The sequence below is a fragment of the Pipistrellus kuhlii genome, unplaced genomic scaffold (genome assembly GCF_014108245.1).
Source record: "Pipistrellus kuhlii isolate mPipKuh1 unplaced genomic scaffold, mPipKuh1.p scaffold_m20_p_17, whole genome shotgun sequence".
Taxonomy (NCBI): domain Eukaryota; kingdom Metazoa; phylum Chordata; class Mammalia; order Chiroptera; family Vespertilionidae; genus Pipistrellus; species Pipistrellus kuhlii.
Window position 1 is genome coordinate 27,040,764 of NW_023425482.1, and position 18,870 is coordinate 27,059,633.

The 18,870-nt window shown below is 43.0% G+C and overlaps 1 protein-coding gene across 2 annotated transcripts; it reads left to right on the plus strand.

The window, feature by feature from the left end:
* Positions 1 to 1,239: 1,239 nt before the first annotated feature.
* On the plus strand, positions 1,240 to 18,304 carry BBS2 (Bardet-Biedl syndrome 2). 2 transcript variants are annotated; one of them, XM_036440373.2, is made up of 17 exons: positions 1,241 to 1,555; positions 3,189 to 3,416; positions 4,587 to 4,712; positions 4,942 to 5,004; positions 6,026 to 6,103; positions 9,408 to 9,512; positions 9,597 to 9,683; positions 11,045 to 11,180; positions 11,422 to 11,561; positions 12,211 to 12,355; positions 12,447 to 12,618; positions 13,189 to 13,318; positions 14,665 to 14,796; positions 15,140 to 15,277; positions 16,420 to 16,532; positions 17,030 to 17,178; positions 17,844 to 18,304. In XM_036440373.2, the coding sequence occupies exons 1-17, from the start codon at positions 1,439 to 1,441 to the stop codon at positions 17,948 to 17,950; spliced, it is 2,166 nt and encodes a 721-aa protein (XP_036296266.1). In that variant the 5' UTR covers positions 1,241 to 1,438; the 3' UTR covers positions 17,951 to 18,304. The 2 variants fall into 2 exon arrangements, with proteins under 2 accessions (XP_045438801.1, XP_036296266.1); XM_045582845.1 differs by lacking the exon at positions 9,597 to 9,683 and having other exon boundaries at positions 1,240 to 1,555.
* The last annotated feature ends 566 nt before the right edge of the window (positions 18,305 to 18,870 follow it).

Here is an 18,870-nt window from a genome sequence, read left to right on the forward strand (position 1 = left end):
TGCCTCCTACCAGCTGTGTGGCATTAGGTTTATGTCATATAACCTCTCATGACTCAGTTTTCTCTCTTGTAAAATGGGTGTGAGGCAGGATCTCCCCCCGCGGCGGCTGTGAGGGTAGGAGGAGCATGTGTGTGTCAAGAGTGCGTAGAGAAGGTGCTTAATAAATGGGAGTGACTGATGGGTGAGGAATTTGAACCCAGGTCTTTGTGCTGTCGAGGCCTGCGGGCTTACCCCCCACACAGGGCTGGAGGGCAGAAGCTCAGACCCCGGGCAGTTTCCATGACAGGACTGGTCAGAGAACCACCACAGGACTGTGGGGTCTGGACGTGGGGCAGAAGAGGAAGTGGGGCAGAAAGGGGCTGGGAGAACACAGAGGCAAGGCCTATCCGGCTACAGGCTCGGGTCTTGCCTTCCGCATCCTCAAATTTAGTCTTTGGACATTAATACAAAAGAGATTACAACTGGTCAAGATGCACCGATAGGTTTTGGGGGAAAAGATGCTCATTTGTTCAGCTGAATTTATAAAATTCACATTTTGACAATATTCTAGAAGTCATTTTTAAGAGATTTTAAACATATTTTATTGATTTTTCACAGAGGGTAGGGGAGAGGGATAGAGAGTTAGAAACATAGATGAGAGAGACACATGGATCAGCTGCCTCCTGCACAATCCCCACTGAGGATGTGCCCGCAACCAAGATACATGCCCCTGACCGGAATTAAACCCAGGATCCTTGAGTTCGCAGGCCAACGCAGGCCAACGCTCTATTCACTGAGCCAAACCGGTTTTGGCGATTTTCACATTTTTAAATGGTTAGAGGGAAAAGCAAACGATGAATAACATCTTGTGACATGTGAAAATTATATGAAATTCAAGGGTCAGTATCTATTATTAAAGTGTTATTGAAACACACACACACATACACACACACAAAATTCAATGGAGTAAATCTGAAGACCTAATTGGCTTTATTGAGCTATTATTCATGAATCTGACAGCATCTTACAGGACCAGCACAAGTTGTACAACTTGTGGAAAGCTGTAGTGCTAGGAGGAGAAGCCCCGCGGGTGCGCTGGTGCAGGCCCGGCCACTGCAGACACGTTAGGGATGGAAAATAAGGATAAATTCCAGCAACAAAACACGTGACTCCATCAAATGCAGGCTCTGCCTCCGGAGAGGCTCTACTGCGCAGCCGCAGAAGGAGCTGGGCGGAGCCTGCGCAGCCGCAGAAGCAGCTGGGCGGGTCTGCGCAATCGCGGAGTAGCTGGCGGCCCGGGGGTGGGGACACGGCGGACCCGCGCCGTTTCGCGCTCGGCCCGGGGCAGCGGGAGCCGCTGGGTTGGCCCGATCCCTGCGCCCCGCCCCGCGGCGGGTGAGACCGGCTCCGCTGCGCCGGCCTCGGGCCACCAGCCGCCCTCCCCGGGGCCGCCGCCATCATGCTGCTGCCCGTGTTCACCCTGAAACTGCGCCACAAAATCAACTCCCGCATGGTGGCCATAGGGCGCTTCGACGGGACGCACCCGTGCCTGGCGGCTGCCACCCAAGCGGGCAAGGTAACCGCTCCCGCCTGCACAAAGCCCGGGCCCCTGGAGCCCTACCATCTCCGCGGGCCGCTACCCTCGACCCCGCCCCTCATCCCCGACTCCGCCCCCAGCCGTGGGTTGCCCGGCAACCGGTCTGTAGTCCTGTAGTTCTCCATCAGGGGCAGAATAAAGAACAATGGGGTCTCTTTCTGAACAGTTAACCCAGGGGAAGAAGGGACTGGTCAGGGTTAGCAGTGGTAACAGACCTCTGATTCTCTGCCTTTCCCTCTGAACTCCTTCCACCAACTTAGTCTGCCCAGCCACACAACTTGATGGGGGGGAGAATACAACGACCCCCTCCATGATTCAGATTGCACTTTTTGATATGTATTCATGTACATTCACATCTTTTCCCATAAATTATTCACTGAATACCTATGTACTTAGTGGGAAGAGATATGCCAGGTGCTGTTCAAGGTGTGGGAGTCACAGAGATGAATAAGACATGGTCATTCAACGGTCACCAGTTTTTTAAAAAAGTGGTAGATGTGAGGATTGACATTCATTATCTCGGCATTCTTGCAACAATGCCAAGGGCAGCAGCACATGTCATGACCTACTAATGTCATGACCTGGGTGAGTTACTTAATAATAGTATCTACAACCTAAATACTAGTCAGTTAATGCATATGAAGCATTTGGCTTATAAGAAATGGTCACGAATGGTTAACTGTTATTTTTTTATCCCTCTCACTTCACTGACGAGTGGTTCAGAGAGGTGTCAAGTGCTACTTGAGGTCCCTCAACTAGAAAGTCATGGAAATGAGATTAGAGGCCTTATTTTCTGACCCGATGAAGATTTCACAATGATTAAAACATTTATATAATAATACTTCCCCTTATGTTGTATATTCTTATGATGTGCCTTAGGGTACATAATTTAAAAAAATAATTTTCTTTAAATAGTTTAATGGAGTAAAGCCCTTAGGCCCATTGTTATTGTTAAGAAGCACTGACAAATGCCAGAAAGAAATTCATATTGTTTCTGCTGGAAAGGGCCCATTGATAGCAGCTTAGCCCCTAATTTATTGAGGTATTAATATGTGCTGGACACTGTTCTTAGCTCTGCAGGTGCAAGGGTGAATGTGACAAGTCTCTCCCCCTTAGAGCTTACACTGGGAACCAGACAATGAAGGGGGAAAAATGTATTTTTATATCTAAGATTTGTATGACTCGGTTGAAGTCTGTAAAACAAATTTACTGCCAGACTGTTTTAAGGGTTAGGAAGTGAATTCATTCGGTGCTTGGTTGAAAGATACTAAAGGAAGTGTTTATTCTTTTATTTCTTGGGATCGTTTTGGCGTGTCAGAGTGCTTGGACAGCCTGCCAGAGCCTAGCATGTAAGCTGCCCTAGTAAGCAACTAGGCCTTGTACATGACCTTGTTCTTTACAATGCCAGGAACCGCGATTCCCACAATTCATAGTGACTGAAAGCCAGCCATGCACAGAACTGTGTTGTAGGTGTTTTAAGTAAGTTTATCGGTGCTTAAAGTGACATTTTGTTAATGTTGATATCTGTTAATAACCTAGTCTTTTAAAAAATGTATGTTAATTTTACATTTTTGGTATTTGAAGGGAATGTAACGACCTGGCTTTGTTGTAGGTTTTTATTCACAATCCTCATACCCGGAGCCAGCATTTCAGTGCGCCCAGAGTCCTGCAGAGCCCCCTGGAGTCTGATGTTTCTCTTCTCAACATCAACCAGGCTGTCAGCTGCCTGACGGCAGGAGTATTGAACCCTGAACTTGGCTGTGATGCTCTTTTAGTGGGGACACAGACTAATCTTTTGGCTTATGATGTCTACAATAATTCAGATTTTTTCTACAGGGAGGCAAGTATACCCCTTTCTAACCATAAAGTCCCCATTACCCGTTAAGGTTCATTTTTGTTATGCTTGAACGAGATCAGACGTTTATTTTGGTTTATTATGTGGCTGTTGCCCTGTATCCAAACACCGTGGTGATTTTGCCATTTGCATCGGCTTCATCCACTTGATGTTTATTTGGTCAAGACTGCTAAACGCTTTCATTTTGCATTCCCCTCATGAACAGTGATGTAGAACTCCCTTTCCTGGGCCTATTTACATTTCTGTTGTGAAGCGTTGAAGTCTTTGCCTATTTATTTATTAGTAGTTTGAGTGTATTATTGATTTGTAAATGTTCTTTGGATATAATGGGTACAAGTTCTTTGTCAGATTTATGTATAACAAATATTTCCTCCCAGTATGTGGCTTATTCCAACAGGTAGGTATCTTCTGATGAGTGAAAGTTTTCAATTTTGATAAAGCCCAGCTAATCAATCGTTTTTTTTCTTTAACTGTGAGTGAGTGCTTTTCCTGACCTTCTAAGAATCTTTGTTCACACAGATACACCTCCTGTGTTGTTGCACAAGACTGGAATTGAGTTTAGGACTGCATTAGTCAGGATTCTCCAGATAAACAGAATTAACAGGATGTGTAGAGAGAGAGTGGTGGGAGGGATATATTTTAAAGAATTGGTTCACTTCGTTGTGAGGGCTGTCAAGTCCAAAATTTCAGACCCAAGGGAGAGCTAATGTTGAAACACAAGTCTGAAGGCAGTGTTCTGGATTCTTCCTCAGGGACCAGTCTTTTTTCTATGAAGGTCTTCAACTGTTTGGATCACCCACATTATAGAGTATAATTGCTTTACTCAAAGTCTACTGATTTAAATGTTAATCTTATCTAAACATACCTCCACAGAAACATCTAGAATAATGTTTGGTCAAATATCCTAAAGAGCCTTGGACTTTGTAGCACTTTAGTGTGTGCTGCCAAGGGCCCCAGTGTACCCTGGATCTGCGCTCAGCCTTGCCTCAGCACATGTCCGCCACAGTGACATACACCTGCCTCTCAGGAGACCGCGTGTCTCTCACAATTGATGACGGAGGAATTTGAGTGTCCAGATACAGATAAGGATTCATGTTATCTCTCGGGTGCTGTGCATCCTTGTTATCTGAGATCTTATTTATTTTTTCTTCTCAGGTGGCAGATGGGGCCAATGCAATTGTGTTGGGGACACTGGGAGACATATCCTCTCCTCTTGCGATTATCGGGGGAAACTGTGCTCTGCAGGGTTTCGATCATGAAGGAAAGGACCTCTTCTGGACGGTAGGAAGAACAAAACACTCTCTTTAGGACTCTTAAGCGTTTTAACTTTAAATGTTCCTTATTTAGCTTTGTTTTTTTACCATCTGTATTTATAATCCTGTGCATTAAAAAATATGCAGAATTTGAATAACACCTGTTGGTGGTTTGTAATCTTCCCTTTCCTGTGGCTGGGATAGTCGGACTGAGTGGAAAAAGTGGGCACGCTGATGATACTGGGTTTTGTTTTCAGGTCACTGGAGATAATGTTCATTCCTTGGCCTTGTGCGACTTTGATGGGGATGGGAAAAAGGAGGTATGTGGGGGAGGGGATACTTCTGTGTTCAGCTGAATAAATCTTCCCGTGGCAGTGACCTTGGCGTTGGGAGAAGTGTCAGCTTCTCATGGTTGCTGTGGGGGCCCTGTTGCCTAAATGAGCTCGCTGGCCTCGTTTGTCCTTCTCCTCTCTCTTGAACAATACATCACTTTGTCTGTCAAGTGCAAAGATCAAGGCTGTGATGTTTCAAAGACACATGAGCGGGAGGGAGGATGGAACAGTTGATGGGATTGCAGTCATAGTCACAGTCTTATAACTTGCTTTTGATGCTTTCGAATCATATCAGTAAACAGTTTTCAATTTTGGCCAACTTTTCAGGAATTTATAAGTTTTAGGAATTGCCTCTGAGTCTTTGAAATGATCCTCATGGTTCCTCTAAAAAGTAGCTTCTTGAGCAGCCAGTGAGCTGCTGTGTTGGGCAGTGAGTTGCCCCTCTCTTGCTCGTGGGTGCCAGGCTCTGGCATTGGAAACGGGGCTTCCATCTGAGGCAGGCAGGGGCTGAACCATGAGCACTCTCAGGTGTGGCTGGAAGAACACGCCCTGGCGGGATGTGCGGTCCCCATGGCTGGAGGAAATCTCTAGAGCCACTACTTCTTTTTTGAAACATCATATTTGTATTGATTTCAGAGAGGAAGCACGAGATAGAAAAATCAATGATGAGAGAACCATTGATCGGCTGCCTCCTACATGCCCCGAACTGGGGATCAAGTCCAGAAACCCAGGCATGTGTCCTGACTGGGGAATTGAGCTGTGACCTCCTGGTTACAGGCTGATGCTCAACCACTGAGCCATACTGGCCAGGCAAGCCACTGTTTCTTCACTGACTGAATTTGTTGACCTTCACATTGGAGGGAACTTTCTCGAGCATTAGCTCACTGGGAAACTAGAAGTCTTGGGTAGCAGTAGCAACATTCAAAAAGTTATGCAATTTTTTGGTCTTATTTATGGGAATTTTTCTGTGTTCACTTGCTGAACTAAACATACATGTTTTTATTTTAAGCTTCTCGTTGGATCTGAGGACTTTGATATCCGAGTTTTTAAAGAAGATGAGATTGTGGCAGAAATGACAGAAACAGAGGTGAGCAGTGTGACAGTGGGCAAGATAGATGAGCATAGTCTGATGTAACATCAGCTGAGAGGGCTGGGCCATCTCACAATCTAGGCCATCATAGGGTAAACTGGGGGGGTTAAACAGAGCTAGACATTACAGAGAAGGAAGCATTTAAAATCTAGTATAAGACATATTTTGAAAAGACATTAAATAGAGGAAAATTACTGAGTGGAAAGGCATTTCCTTTAATGAGTTACATCATCCTCATCATCACAACTATCTATTGTTCACTAGTACTGTTAATATTAGTATATGCCAGTCACTGTTCTAAGTGCTTTACAGGAATTAAGTCATTTAACTCTACAACCCAATTGGGAAGGAAATACTATTATTCCCACTTTAATGAAATTAAGTTTCTTTGTTAAATTACACATACAGGTCATGCCTATTAAGTGGCTTGGTCAGGATTTGAACCTTTGTGTCTTGTCCTCTCCCTCCTCTTCCTGTCTGTTAAATGGAATTGAATGAAGGGCCTACGTGAGGTTTTTACACTTTTTCTCTTCGTTCAATTTAAGTACTTTTTAGGCACATTTCTGTAGGTGAACTTAAGAATTAGATGTTAGAGAACTTGACTAGTTTCTTTGTGACTATAAGTACTTCATGTGATTGAACCTGATATGCTTCTTAAAGAATTTAAACTTCGTTTTTCAAAGTAGTCCCTAGGATTGCCATTGTCCTTGGTTGTTTTGACATTCTTAGGATATAAGCTGCTGTTTTTCCAGCACTGAGCAAGACAGAAACAGAGGAATTAGGATGTTCTGAATTAAGGAAGTAGAAGAGGATAAAGGAGCAATGGCTTGTGAACACTATAAACCACGTGTCAAACAGAAGGCCCGCGGGCCAAATCCGTCCCACCAGGCCTTGCAATGTGGCCCCGCACTGCGCTGTTATCACTGCACTCCGCTGCGTTTCCATCACAGTGACAGTTTATGACTGTTCAGTAAACCATTCGGCCCACGATTTAGGCTGGATTTTAGATTTTGGCCCCTTCTCTGATTGAGTTCGACACCCCTACTATAAACTGATGGGGGGAGGGGGGGGAAGAGAGAGAAAGGAGTCTTAAGAGGTCAGAATGGCCTGATTCTGCAAAATGTAGTTATGTGGTGTTTGGGAGTCTGGCCTGAAAACCACACTTGACCACTTATTCCTGCTTCTCAACACTTACAAAAGCAACCCAGGAGAGTCAGGCTTCTGTTCCCCTAACTGCAGAGGAAGCCGAAAAATAAAGCTTGCATATTTATATAAAGTGTTACCAATGACTTTAATAAATTGACCATTACGCTATAGTAAGAGTTTTGGATTTTTACTTAGTCCTACTATGCTTTTTATATACTTGCAGTCACTATGGTTGTGAAGTGGTAGTTATGGAAAGAGAAGAAATGAAGGAGATGAATGCGAAAAGCAGTAGTCTGAAGACATGTGTCTGTACAGGGGGTTCTATTTTGTGTGTAGGTGCTTAACATGTGTTTTTTCTGGAGAAAGGTTCCTTAGCTTTCATTAGATTCTTTAAAAATATTTTTTTATTGATTTCAGAGAGGTCGGGGGGCAGGGGTGAGACAGAGAGAGAGAGAGAGAGAGAGAGAGAGAGAGAGAGAGAGAGAGAGAGAGAGAAACATCAATGAGAGAGAATCATTGATTGGCTGTCTCCTGCACTCCCCTACTGGAGATCGAGCCTGCAACCCAGACATGTGCCCCAACCAGGAATCGAACTGTGACCTCCTGGTTCGTGGGTTGACACTCAACCACTGAGCCACACTGGCCAGACTCATTAGATTCTTAAAGGGGTTCACCACCTCTCAGCCTGATCATCTCCCCTCAAAAAACTAACTTGACAATCACTGGCCTATAAGTACTGTGCCTGCATTGTCATTTCCCTTTCATGCAAATCTGTAGTAAATCTTTTCCCATTTGGTGGGAATCATCCACGTTTCAGATTTCTGTTTGTTGTCAATACTGGATATGAAAGGGTGCATTCTTTTTCTAAATCCTACCAGAGGCCAGGAAAACATGAAGAAGAACTAGGGCTTTGAGGTGACCCTCTAGTCCACACAAGAAAAACTAGTGAACTAAGGAAGGACTAAGGGGCACAGGCAATCTGGGCATAAATATAAGAAAATGTGGACTTCATAAATATTGTTCATTTCAGGCCATTTTCTTGTCCTGTCAGTTTGATTTTGCCCCTAGCTCAAATATCTTTTCCCATATCAGCAAAATCATAATTTATTTGGCAGCTCAGCAGTACCAAGCATTGCCAGAAGAATGCCTTGAGCTAAATAATTCTGAAACCAACAGTACTTTGTATTCAGAGTTAGGTGATGTGGGTGGTTTTGTAGAAAAGCTGTAGGTGTAGAGGAAATTACATAACTATTCTCTGCTTTACAGTTTTTATTAGGGTCAGAATGAGAAAGTAGGTCTGCAAGATCATAGATGTTATTAAGCTTTGGTTTTAACTTCAAAAGGTAATTTTGTTTAGTATGTAAAAATTTATGTTTGAAATGTTAAATCCTAGTCCTAATGCATCCATTCTGTGTATTAACACATACACACACAGAAGCATGTGCTTGGGTTGTCACTTTTCTAAAGATTATGTGTTTTTTTTTCTTTTTCTTTTTCTAAAAAATGTCTTTCATCTCTGCAAACAAATTATATCACAGAAAGAAAAGTACACACATTTCAGTGGTGGATTTTATACATTTTTTTAATTTTTATTTAGTTCATGGGCCTGGCCCACTAGCTCAGTTGGTTAGAGTGTCATCCTTATATACCAAGGTCGTGGTTTGATCCCTGCCAGAGCACAAACAAGAATCAACCAATCAACGCATAATAAAAGTGCAACAACAAATAAGATGCTTCTCTCTCAAAACTAAATTTAGTGGGATATTATAAGTGAAGGTAAAATATTGAAATCATCAGGAAAACATTTTTGAGTTGGTGTGAATTGTACATACTCTAGTTCTTGTGTATGTAGCTTACTTCCTCCTTTATCCCTCAATCTCATTGCATTTACTTTTTGTAATTTGCTGAAACTTGCCACATAAGCTTGAGCTAAAACTGCAAACTTTGGGAGTTTATTCAGTTCTGATTATCCAGCCTGTGAAATAGATGAATTTGAAAAGAGGAATACCTTGCCCACTAATGGACTGGAAGTGCATTTAAATCTAATTTTAACACGCCTGTAGCAAGGCATGCAGTTTCATACAGCCATGTTTCTTCACCTTAGGTTGAGTCTTAATGAAACGCTGAGGTATTTCCATGTGCTATTTTTTTGCAGATAGTCACCTCTCTCTGCTCGGTGTATGGCAGCCGGTTTGGTTATGCCCTTGCCAATGGCACAGTTGGAGTTTACGACAAAACAGCCCGATACTGGAGAATTAAAGTTAGTATGATTCAGCCTCTGCGATGCAGAGATTTTTCTACACACCGAGAGACTTCTGTACTGATTATTGAAATTCCTTTTCAGTCCAAAAATTATGCCACGAGCATTCATGCTTTTGATCTTAATTCTGATGGCGTGTGCGAACTGATAACTGGTTGGTCCAATGGGAAGGTAAGTTAAATAGCAGAGTTCAGGTGTAATTCAAAGTAATAATTGTCCGAGACATTTTGGCTGCATGATTCAGAGCAGTAACGTGAGGGTACAAACTCATATTCCTTGGCGGTGCTTTAAAACTTAACTTCTTAATCTTTCCACATTTTTTCTTCCCGCTTTTTGCTTTCTTTGTTTTTCTCACTTCACATCAGAATTTTGTAGTCTTTTGGCAGGTCAGCACTGTTTTGTGAGAGACTGCCTGCGTGCTGCCACATCTCCATGGCGCCGTTTGCCCTCACTCTCTGTCTGCCAGTGATGATTCTCTGAGGATCAACTAATTCCTGGCTTTTCTCCTTTGATTTTTCTTTACTCTTGGCTGGACCTTGCCACCTTCCTTTGCTATTATGCTGGTATAGGCATTAAAAATTATAAGGGAAGACTGTGTAGCTGCATATTAAGACACTTGAAAACCCAAAGATGAAAGGCTCTGCATCCATGATTTTTAGGCTTCCACGATGTCGCTAATAGCATGGATGTGTGAATGTGGTATTCTCCAGACCAAGGGAAGGAGCTGGTAGTTGGTCATGACCTTACTTTATTTTCTCATGGCAATTTTGACTAGAGGATGTTTATGAAAAGATAAAAGTAGTGAGTGGCCTAGGCCGTTGAGATTTTCGATAGCTAGTCTTTTGTTGAGAACTCGTGTTTTGCTTAGAACACAATCATCACTTTATCAGTAAGTGATCCTCCTTCATTGTTGATTTTGAGATGCATTTGTTTCTGGTGAGTTGGGTATGTATTTGCCTCTCCTAGGAAGAGGAGAGTCAAAGATGATAGGAGACTCGCCAGGTATCCCAATAGTTTTTAAGGGGAAGAGGGACTCTTAAACAGCGTAGTATGAAAGGTTATATCTGTGGTACAAGGTTGGCTAGTTTGGCATTTTCAAACTTTAAGTAGAGCTATATTTCACACATTCATATGTAATAAAGAAAATTTTGTATATAGAACTAACCTTTCTTATCTACCTTTACATGCCAGGCCCTGTTCTAAGTGGTTTAATCCTTTAGGGCTCACTCCAGCCCTAAGGGGTGTATGTGCAGGTATAGTCCTCATGTTCTTGTCATGGACCCCCAGATGAGGAGACAAGCCCAGCCAGGGTGGTTAAGAAACTTGCCTGAGATCCCAGAGACAACAAGGGCAAAGCTGGGGCTGGAACCCAGGCAGGTGGCCTTAGACCAGAGGTCCCAGGTGCCTCCTCAGAAGCCACAGGGCTCCATGGAGTAGACTCTTGGAAACTGCTCAACTAAATGACCTTTACATTTTTGTGTTTTTAAAAAAGTTAATATAAGCAATTTTCCAAGTTCTCATTTTATTTTCAGGTTGATGCTCGAAGTGACCGAACTGGGGAGGTCATCTTTAAAGACAACTTTTCTTCTGCCATCGCTGGCGTGGTAGAGGGAGACTACCGGATGGATGGCCACATCCAGTTAATCTGCTGTTCCGTGGATGGGGAAAGTAAATTGGGATGGGAAAATCCTTGAGAAGTCAGATGTTCAGGGTGACTGGGTCAGAGAACCAGAAATTCCACCGGAAAATGTTTGCATTGCTGTCCTCTGGTCCTCACAAGCTCATCCACATTGGGGCAATGAGAACTTAGGTGTTTGGTTATCGGACCAGGTGACAGATGACTTGCAAGTAGACCTGGCTGTGCTCGGGCTCTTCCCTAGTGTGATGCGCATTTGTTCCTTCTCCTCAGTCCGGGGCTACCTGCCAGGCTTGGCGGAGATGAGAGGGAACCTCATGGACACCAGCGTAGAGCAGGAGCTTATCCGAGAGCTGAGTCAGAAAAAACAGAATCTGTTGCTGGAACTCCATAACTACGAGGAAAATGCCAAGGTGGGGCATTAACGTGGAGGGGACATGGAATCTGAAAAGGTGAGGGGCGGCACGTGAAAGCAGAACGAGAAAATGTCTGCCATGTGCGGGCTCCCTCCCTCGGGCAGGGGCGCCTAGAAAAAGTCAGTATTTATTTATATAGGCTTAACTAAACTGTATTAGATAAAACAGCCCATTTAAAAAAATAGGCACTTGCATTGATTTTAGAGGAAGGGAGAAGGATAGAAACATCAATGATGAGAGAGAATCACTGATCGCTGCCTCCTGCATGCCCCCCACTGGGGATCAAGCCGCAACGTTAGCCTGTGCCCTTGACTAGAATCGAACCTGGGACCCTTCAGTCTTCAGACTGACACTCTTTGCATTGAGCCAGACCGGCTAGGGCACACATTTTTGAATTTGCTATGCTAAATGAATTTTTTACTTTGAAAGATCAGTGTTAAAAATGTGAAAGGCGTGATGGGGTACAGTGGACCTGGGACACAGAAAGGGATGAAGGTGTTTTTGCTTGGGAGAAGGCTGGTAGAGCAAGGGGACGCCAAGGAGGAGTCTTCTGAATTCTGAAAAACCAGGTGCATATAACCACAGTGTTAAAGGTGCCGTTAGTTCCTTGGTGGTGACTGAGCTGGAAGCGGTGGATGTTTTGCAGGCCGAGTGGAGCAGTCCGCTGAATGAGGCCGATGGGCAGTGGGGCATAATCCCAGCCAACACCAAGCTGCACACCGCCCTCTCCGTCAACCTGGGGAGCGAGACCCGGGCTGCTCACACAGAACTGTGCATTTCCACTTCGAACGGTAAGAAGTTACTTGTAGCTGGCATTCTCAGGCTCCTGTGCTATCTCCGAGCGGTTCTTCAACAGCCTCCCGTTTCCCCTCTCCCCTGCAGACACCATCATCCGAGCGGTACTGATTTTCGCAGAGGGCATTTTTCTAGGTGAAAGTCACGTGGTACACCCCAGCATTCACAACCTTTCCAGCTCCATCTGCATCCCGATCACCCCCCCCAAAGACGTCCCTGTGGATCTGCACTTGAAAACCTTCGTGGGGTACAGAAGCAGGTGACCCTCTGCAAGTCCGTTTATTTGCAAATGACACAGAGAAGGGCGAAGGCATGGGGTTTTCCATCACGCCCGGGATCCTGCGGGACCATGTGAGCCTTTCATGGTTCCCAGGACCTTATTTCACTAGTTTGAAATCTTCCAAAAAGGGAGGCTATTTAAGTTTCAGAAGGTTATTTTCTGGTTTTAGTCGGATGATTTTATAATCACAAAATATGGTTAACTGATGATTTGTCAACTTCTAGCTTCGACCATAAGACTGTAAGGGTTAGGACGCAGCTTTATATTAGGGTTTTATATAACCCCAGCGTGGGGAGGAAATCCACTGGGTTTGTGGAAGACAAAAAGCCTTTTAGGGTCTTTTAAGCCCTTGGTTTATACGTATACATAGACTTACGTTATCTCCAAATCTCAACCCCCATTAATGTACTTAGTCCTCAAGTTTTGGGTGACCATCTGTGAAACCCTTAAATATCACCATGATGACTCAGTGACTGTATTTTCTGGGCCTTGCGCTTTGAAACACCGTTCTACATGAAAGTTCTCTTGTGTCCCATTGGTCGGCCACAGCACCCAGTTCCACGTATTTGAGCTGACAAGACAGCTCCCAAGATTCTCCATGTACGCGCTGACCAGCCCGGACTCCGCCAGCCAGCCGCTCGGCTACGTCAACTTCACCATTGCTGAACGGGCCCAGAGAGTGAGCATCTGGCTTTTTTCTTTCATTACTTCTGCATTTTAGAATCCTCTGGCTGTTACTTATTAGAAGAGAGGAATCACATGAGTGGGCTATTTGATAGCAGTACATATGACATGAGTGATGTGGCTTGGAGTTGGTTGATAACCTGGAACAAAAATGTTGCTAAAGTAATCCCCCTCATTCTGAAAAAATACAGACCACATTTACCTGAACACTTTTAGTTACAGGTGAATGCTCGCCAGTTAGCTCGCCAGTTAATTTCTTTCCATAGTTATGGTAACAGTGTGATTGTCCTGACCTTCTATTTAATGAGGACCCTGCATCAAAGTGCAAGGAGCAGGGGACTTGGGGCTGGGAATATTTTTGGGCTCAAATGCTGCATTAACTGATTGACTTCTTAGTGATTTCAGGGAAATGCCCTGCACCAGTCTGAGCCTGTTTCCTTATCTGTGAGGATATCTTACCTCCCATATGAAGATTACATAATTGGTGTGAAAACATGTAAATTTGAGAGCCCTGATACCAATGGACTTTAATCATGGCTGGCCCTCAGCATTCTTAGTGAGGCTTTTCAACCATGGAATTCTCAGGCCCCGCCCAGTCCAAGGAACCGGACACTATAGGTGGTGGGCCCTTTCAAAAGCCTCAGGGTGGTTGTTATGTGGAACTTGCGTTACAAACCACTGTGAATAACTCATTAATATTAATTTTATTCTTATTTTCTGTGTCAGTGTCTATGCATGCATATTTCATTAATTTTTTTTTTTTTTAAATATATTTTATTGATTTTGTACAGAGAGGAAGGGAGAGAGATAGAGAGTTAGAAACATCGATGAGAGAGAGTCATCGATCAGCTGCCTCTTGCACACCCCCTACTGGGGATATGCACGCAACCAAGGTACATGCCCTTGACCGGAATCGAACCCGGGACCCTTCAGTCCCCAAGCCGACGCTCTATCCATTGAGCCAAACAGGTCTCGGCTCATTAATTTTTTTTTTAAAGAATGGACTGGAGTAATTTTAAGCAGATTACATTGTCTAGAACATGGCCACAGAAGAGCTATCGTGTGAACAGAATAAGCATCATATCTGAATTGTTTCTGCATTGCATATAAGTTTATGTCTAATTTGAAGATACTATTAAATCATGCATGCTGTGGGGCCAGACAGAATTATGAACATGCAGAAGGTGGGGAAAGAGAGTGTGACTTCCTGGTGGGGGTGGTGTGTGAAGTATAATTCTTTGTTTACCAAACAATGAAACAAGAGAGGAGGATAACTCTTAACAGTGACTGAACTTGAAAATGACTATACGTGAAGTTTACATCATCCTATTCATTTTTAAGGTTTTTATATGGCTCAACCAGAATTTTCTGCTCCCAGAAGACACTGACATTCAGAATGCTCCATTTCAAGTGTGTTTCACATCCTTACGGAACGGTAGCCAGCTGTATATACAAGTAAAGCTTAATGGAGAGGTAAAGTTTAATGTCTTGGACATAACTTAGTCTGTTTGGTTTGCTGCCTCCCTCCCTCCTTCCGTGTCTAATTTGGGGAGGGTTAGGAATACAGAGGTGAACAGAAACATTTTCACTGTTTGAATGATTTTGTTTATGAGACGAAAGGAATGATCTTTTAACTTGCTGCTACAATAATAAATGTGGTTTGAAATTTCCTTGAGGGTTAACCCCTATCTTATTCATTACCACATATCAATTTATACTCAGGAAATGTGTTGAGAATGGGGAAATGCAGGTTTCAGCTTAGTACTCTGTCTTTAATATCTGAGGATGCTGAACTTGGCTGTTTCCCTTTGGATAGATCACAGTGAAGACTGATGACATCGATCTGGCTGGTGACATCATCCAGTCACTTGCATCATTTTTTGCTGTTGAAGACCTTCAGGTGGAAGCGGATTTCCCTGTCTACTTTGAGGAGTTACGAAAGGTGCTAGTTAAGGTGAGAGCTCACAGTGGATGCATTTATGAGAACGTAGTAGTTTAAGTCTGAAACATTTCTCTTAGGAGAGTAATGGCATGACTGTATGTTATATGATAGTTATGTTTTAAAGAATTCTGCAAATTCTTAAAATCAAAATTGAACTAGTATTGGAGTTCACTAGTTAAAGGATTTCTTTTATAACAGTGAGTGGCTAGCTCCTTACCACCTTGCTTTCTTTCTTTGATTTAGGGGAATGCTTTTAAAAATATATATCAGCATTTCCTTTGCTAACTGTCATCTTTTTTTTTTTTTTTTTTTTTAAATATATATTTTATTGATTTTTTACAGAGAGGAAGGGAGAGAGATAGAGAGCTAGAAATGTCGATGAGAGAGAAACATCGACCAGCTGCCTCTTGCACACCCCCTACCGGGGATGTGCCTGCAACCAAGGTACATGCCCTTGACCGGAATCGAACCCGGGACCTTTCAGTCCGCAGACCGACGCTCTACCACTGAGCCAAACCGGTTTTGGCTGCTAACTGTCATCTTAATTGTATCTACTTTGCTCTTTGGTTTAGGGATTTCCAACAACACAAATTAAAAAAACAAAACAAAGGAAAACTAACAATTTTGATTGGCCTCAAATTATAACAGAGTTCCCACCCCCAATCTCTAGAATGTTAATCTGAGCGTTGCTAGGGCTCCCATGCTTAGACACGAAAAGGATCCAACTGGAATGTCAGCACAGACTAGTCACTTCACTGAGGAGCAGACACAGTGGGGTTAAGATAGGGCCAGTGGTTCTCAACCTTATGGGTTCTTAACCAATGGGGTTAAGTTAGGGCCGGTGGCTCTGACCCCCGACCATAAAATTATTTTCAACTAGCAGGGTTGCCTGAGATCATGGAAAACACAGATATTTACATTACGATTCATAACAGTAGCAACATTACAGTTATGAAGTAGCAACGAAAATAATTTTATGATTGGGGGTCACCACACCATGAGTTACTGTATTAAAGGGTCGCGGCATTAAAAAGGTTGAGAACCCTGAGATAGGTCAACAGGGGGGAGGGGCCCTTACTATATGGTAGACTGTCTGTCTGGTCTTAAAGCAGTCTGAGAGTTTTTTTTCATTCCTGCGTGTTCATGGATTCCAGGTGGATGAATATCACTCAGTGCATCAGAAGCTCAGTGCTGACATGGCTGACAATTCCAACCTGATCCGAAGTTTGCTGGTCCGAGCTGAGGATGCTCGTCTGATGAGGGACATGTGAGTATCTACCGTGACTAGGACAGGTGTAAGATGAAGCATGGCAGCAATATGGAATAGCAGCTCTCAGATGCTGCTGAGAGGAGTGTGTTTGGTACAAAGACTTTGTAAAATAACTTGGCATTATCAGTAGAGTTGAAAATCCATACCCTATGAGCCAGCAATTCTCCTGGTTTATAATCTAGAGAAAAGCCTGGAAGACAGGCCGTCACCTTGAAACAGGCTATCTCACTTTCCCCAGCACAAAGGGCACTTGATCGTTCTTGGCTCCTGAATTCAAATAAACCGTGAACTGATACGAGAGGAAGACCACTTATCTTCCATGTATTTGTAAGAAATAGAGTATTTTGATAGAAACTTCTCAATGTTTTCAAAGAAAAATTTAGAATGTGCCGTCTTCTATTCTTTATGTCTAAGAAGTTTGCACTTTTTTTTTCTTTCCCATTTAGCCTGCTATATCGAGGTACATGATGTTCAATTTCTATTGATTTACACAGGAAAACAATGAAGAATCGCTATATGGAGCTCTATGATCTTAATAAAGACTTGCTAAATGGATATAAGATTCGATGTAACAATCACACAGAGCTGTTGGGAAACCTCAAAGCAGTAAATCAAGCAATCCAAAGAGCAGGCCGTCTGCGTGGTAAGTCTGTATAGTGCTATTATTGGTAATTTGGGGGTGAGAATCACTGAAGATGGTGGTAGCTTCGAGAATGCATATCAGGGCCTGTATCTATAGAGACTTTTAATACTGACATTGGCACCAGGAGCTTGAGTTTCAGTCAGTCTGTTCAGCTTGGTTGGTATCCAGATTTCAGAGGAAAGAAAGCTTGTAGTTCCTTTTCTTAGACCTAATGGCATATACCCAAGAGGAAAGCCTTAAGTACCCTTATTAATTAAAAAAAAAAAAAAAAAAAAAAAAAAAGGAGACTGAAAATTAATGAGTTGTGTCCAATTTAAAAGTTAGAAAAAGAACAATAAAGTAACCCAAAGGAAGCAGAAATAACCAAAAATTTATACTTAAAGTCAGAATCCTTAAAAATAATCTTTGGTAGGTGGATATGAGCTTTGATCCTTTCCTATAAAACTGACTTGATTTCTAGGTTTAACATGGTCTCTAGATTTGGTTTGTGACCACTTCCTCACACAGGTGATCTTTTTAAGGGAGTGATAAGATAATTTAGTTGAATTTGCACTACTTGTAACTCTTCTACCCTAATTTTACAGTTTTAAAGCTGGCCTCTGATTTATAATTTCACTTTCAATAGCCTTTCAGATTGCACTGATTTGGTATTTCTTTTCATATAGTTGGAAAACCAAAGAACCAGGTGATCACTGCTTGTCGGGATGCGATTCGAAGCAACAACATCAACACTCTGTTCAGAATCATGCGGGCGGGGACAACCTCTTCATAGGAGAGAGAAAGGTGGTGAAGTTCGTAGAAAGTGTTCTTTCCTAAAATCAAGGCTGGTTTGCTTTGGATCGCATCCTGGTGAACCGAGGGTGCAGAGAATGAAAACAACCTTGGCGAGTTGTACAAATGAAAGACAAGGCATTGCATCTGAAGTGTATTCACTTCCTGTTTTTAAGATCCAGTAGTACCGTTGCCAAATACTAGGTTTGTATGGAGGAAGGTGAATACTTTTGAAGCATCAGGGCTCCAAAGTCCAATTATTTCTGCATATATGTAAAGTTGATGTATAGATACATCTATTTTCCTGTAATTGAATTTGTAATTTTAAAATAGATTATTTACCTTTACGTTAAAATTTGTGTTGACTGATTTTAAAATTACCACGTCAGAACTGCATAAACCATTTCTATTAAGTGCAGAGAAAAAATACGGACATTACATTTGTGTGCCTTTGTTTTAATCGTTGAAAGGTGGGTGTAAACAAATTTGTATTAAAAGTTCAGGGTGATCTATTGGCCAGAGTAATGGTAACTGCTAAAACAGACCTCAGAATGCCCCAGGACCCATTTATTTCTCAGTATGTCAGCTTTCTCTATAGCTGCTCAGGGACCATCCAGGGCAGCCTTTCTCAGTCGAGTTCTCCAAAGCATTGGTTGCCAACCTTTCAGACCTCACAACCACCAGGGGTCTGCGGTTGGCAACCGTTGCTTTAGAGAAACCTGCCTCAGGAAGGACTGGGGTGACCACTTCTGCATGCAGTGAAGACCGATGGCCTTGGGGCTTCCCTCTCACTTGGAATCCTACTGGATAAGGGATGTCCTAAGGTAGGGGTGTCGAACTCAATCAGAGAAGGGGCCAAAATCTAAAATCCAGCCTAAATCGCGGGCCGGATGGTTTACTGAACAGTCATAAACTGTCATT

What these genes read in the sequence shown, in the direction of transcription:
- BBS2 (XM_036440373.2), top strand. Translation starts at nt 1,439, where the DNA reads ATGCTGCTGCCCGTGTTCACCCTGAAACTGCGCCACAAAATCAACTCC. An exon ending in ATGGGGATGGGAAAAAGGAG is followed by an intron (nt 5,005 to 6,025) that starts GTATGTGGGGGA and finishes TTTTATTTTAAG; the next exon opens with CTTCTCGTTGGATCTGAGGA. An exon ending in CTGGTTGGTCCAATGGGAAG is followed by an intron (nt 9,684 to 11,044) that starts GTAAGTTAAATA and finishes TTTTATTTTCAG; the next exon opens with GTTGATGCTCGAAGTGACCG.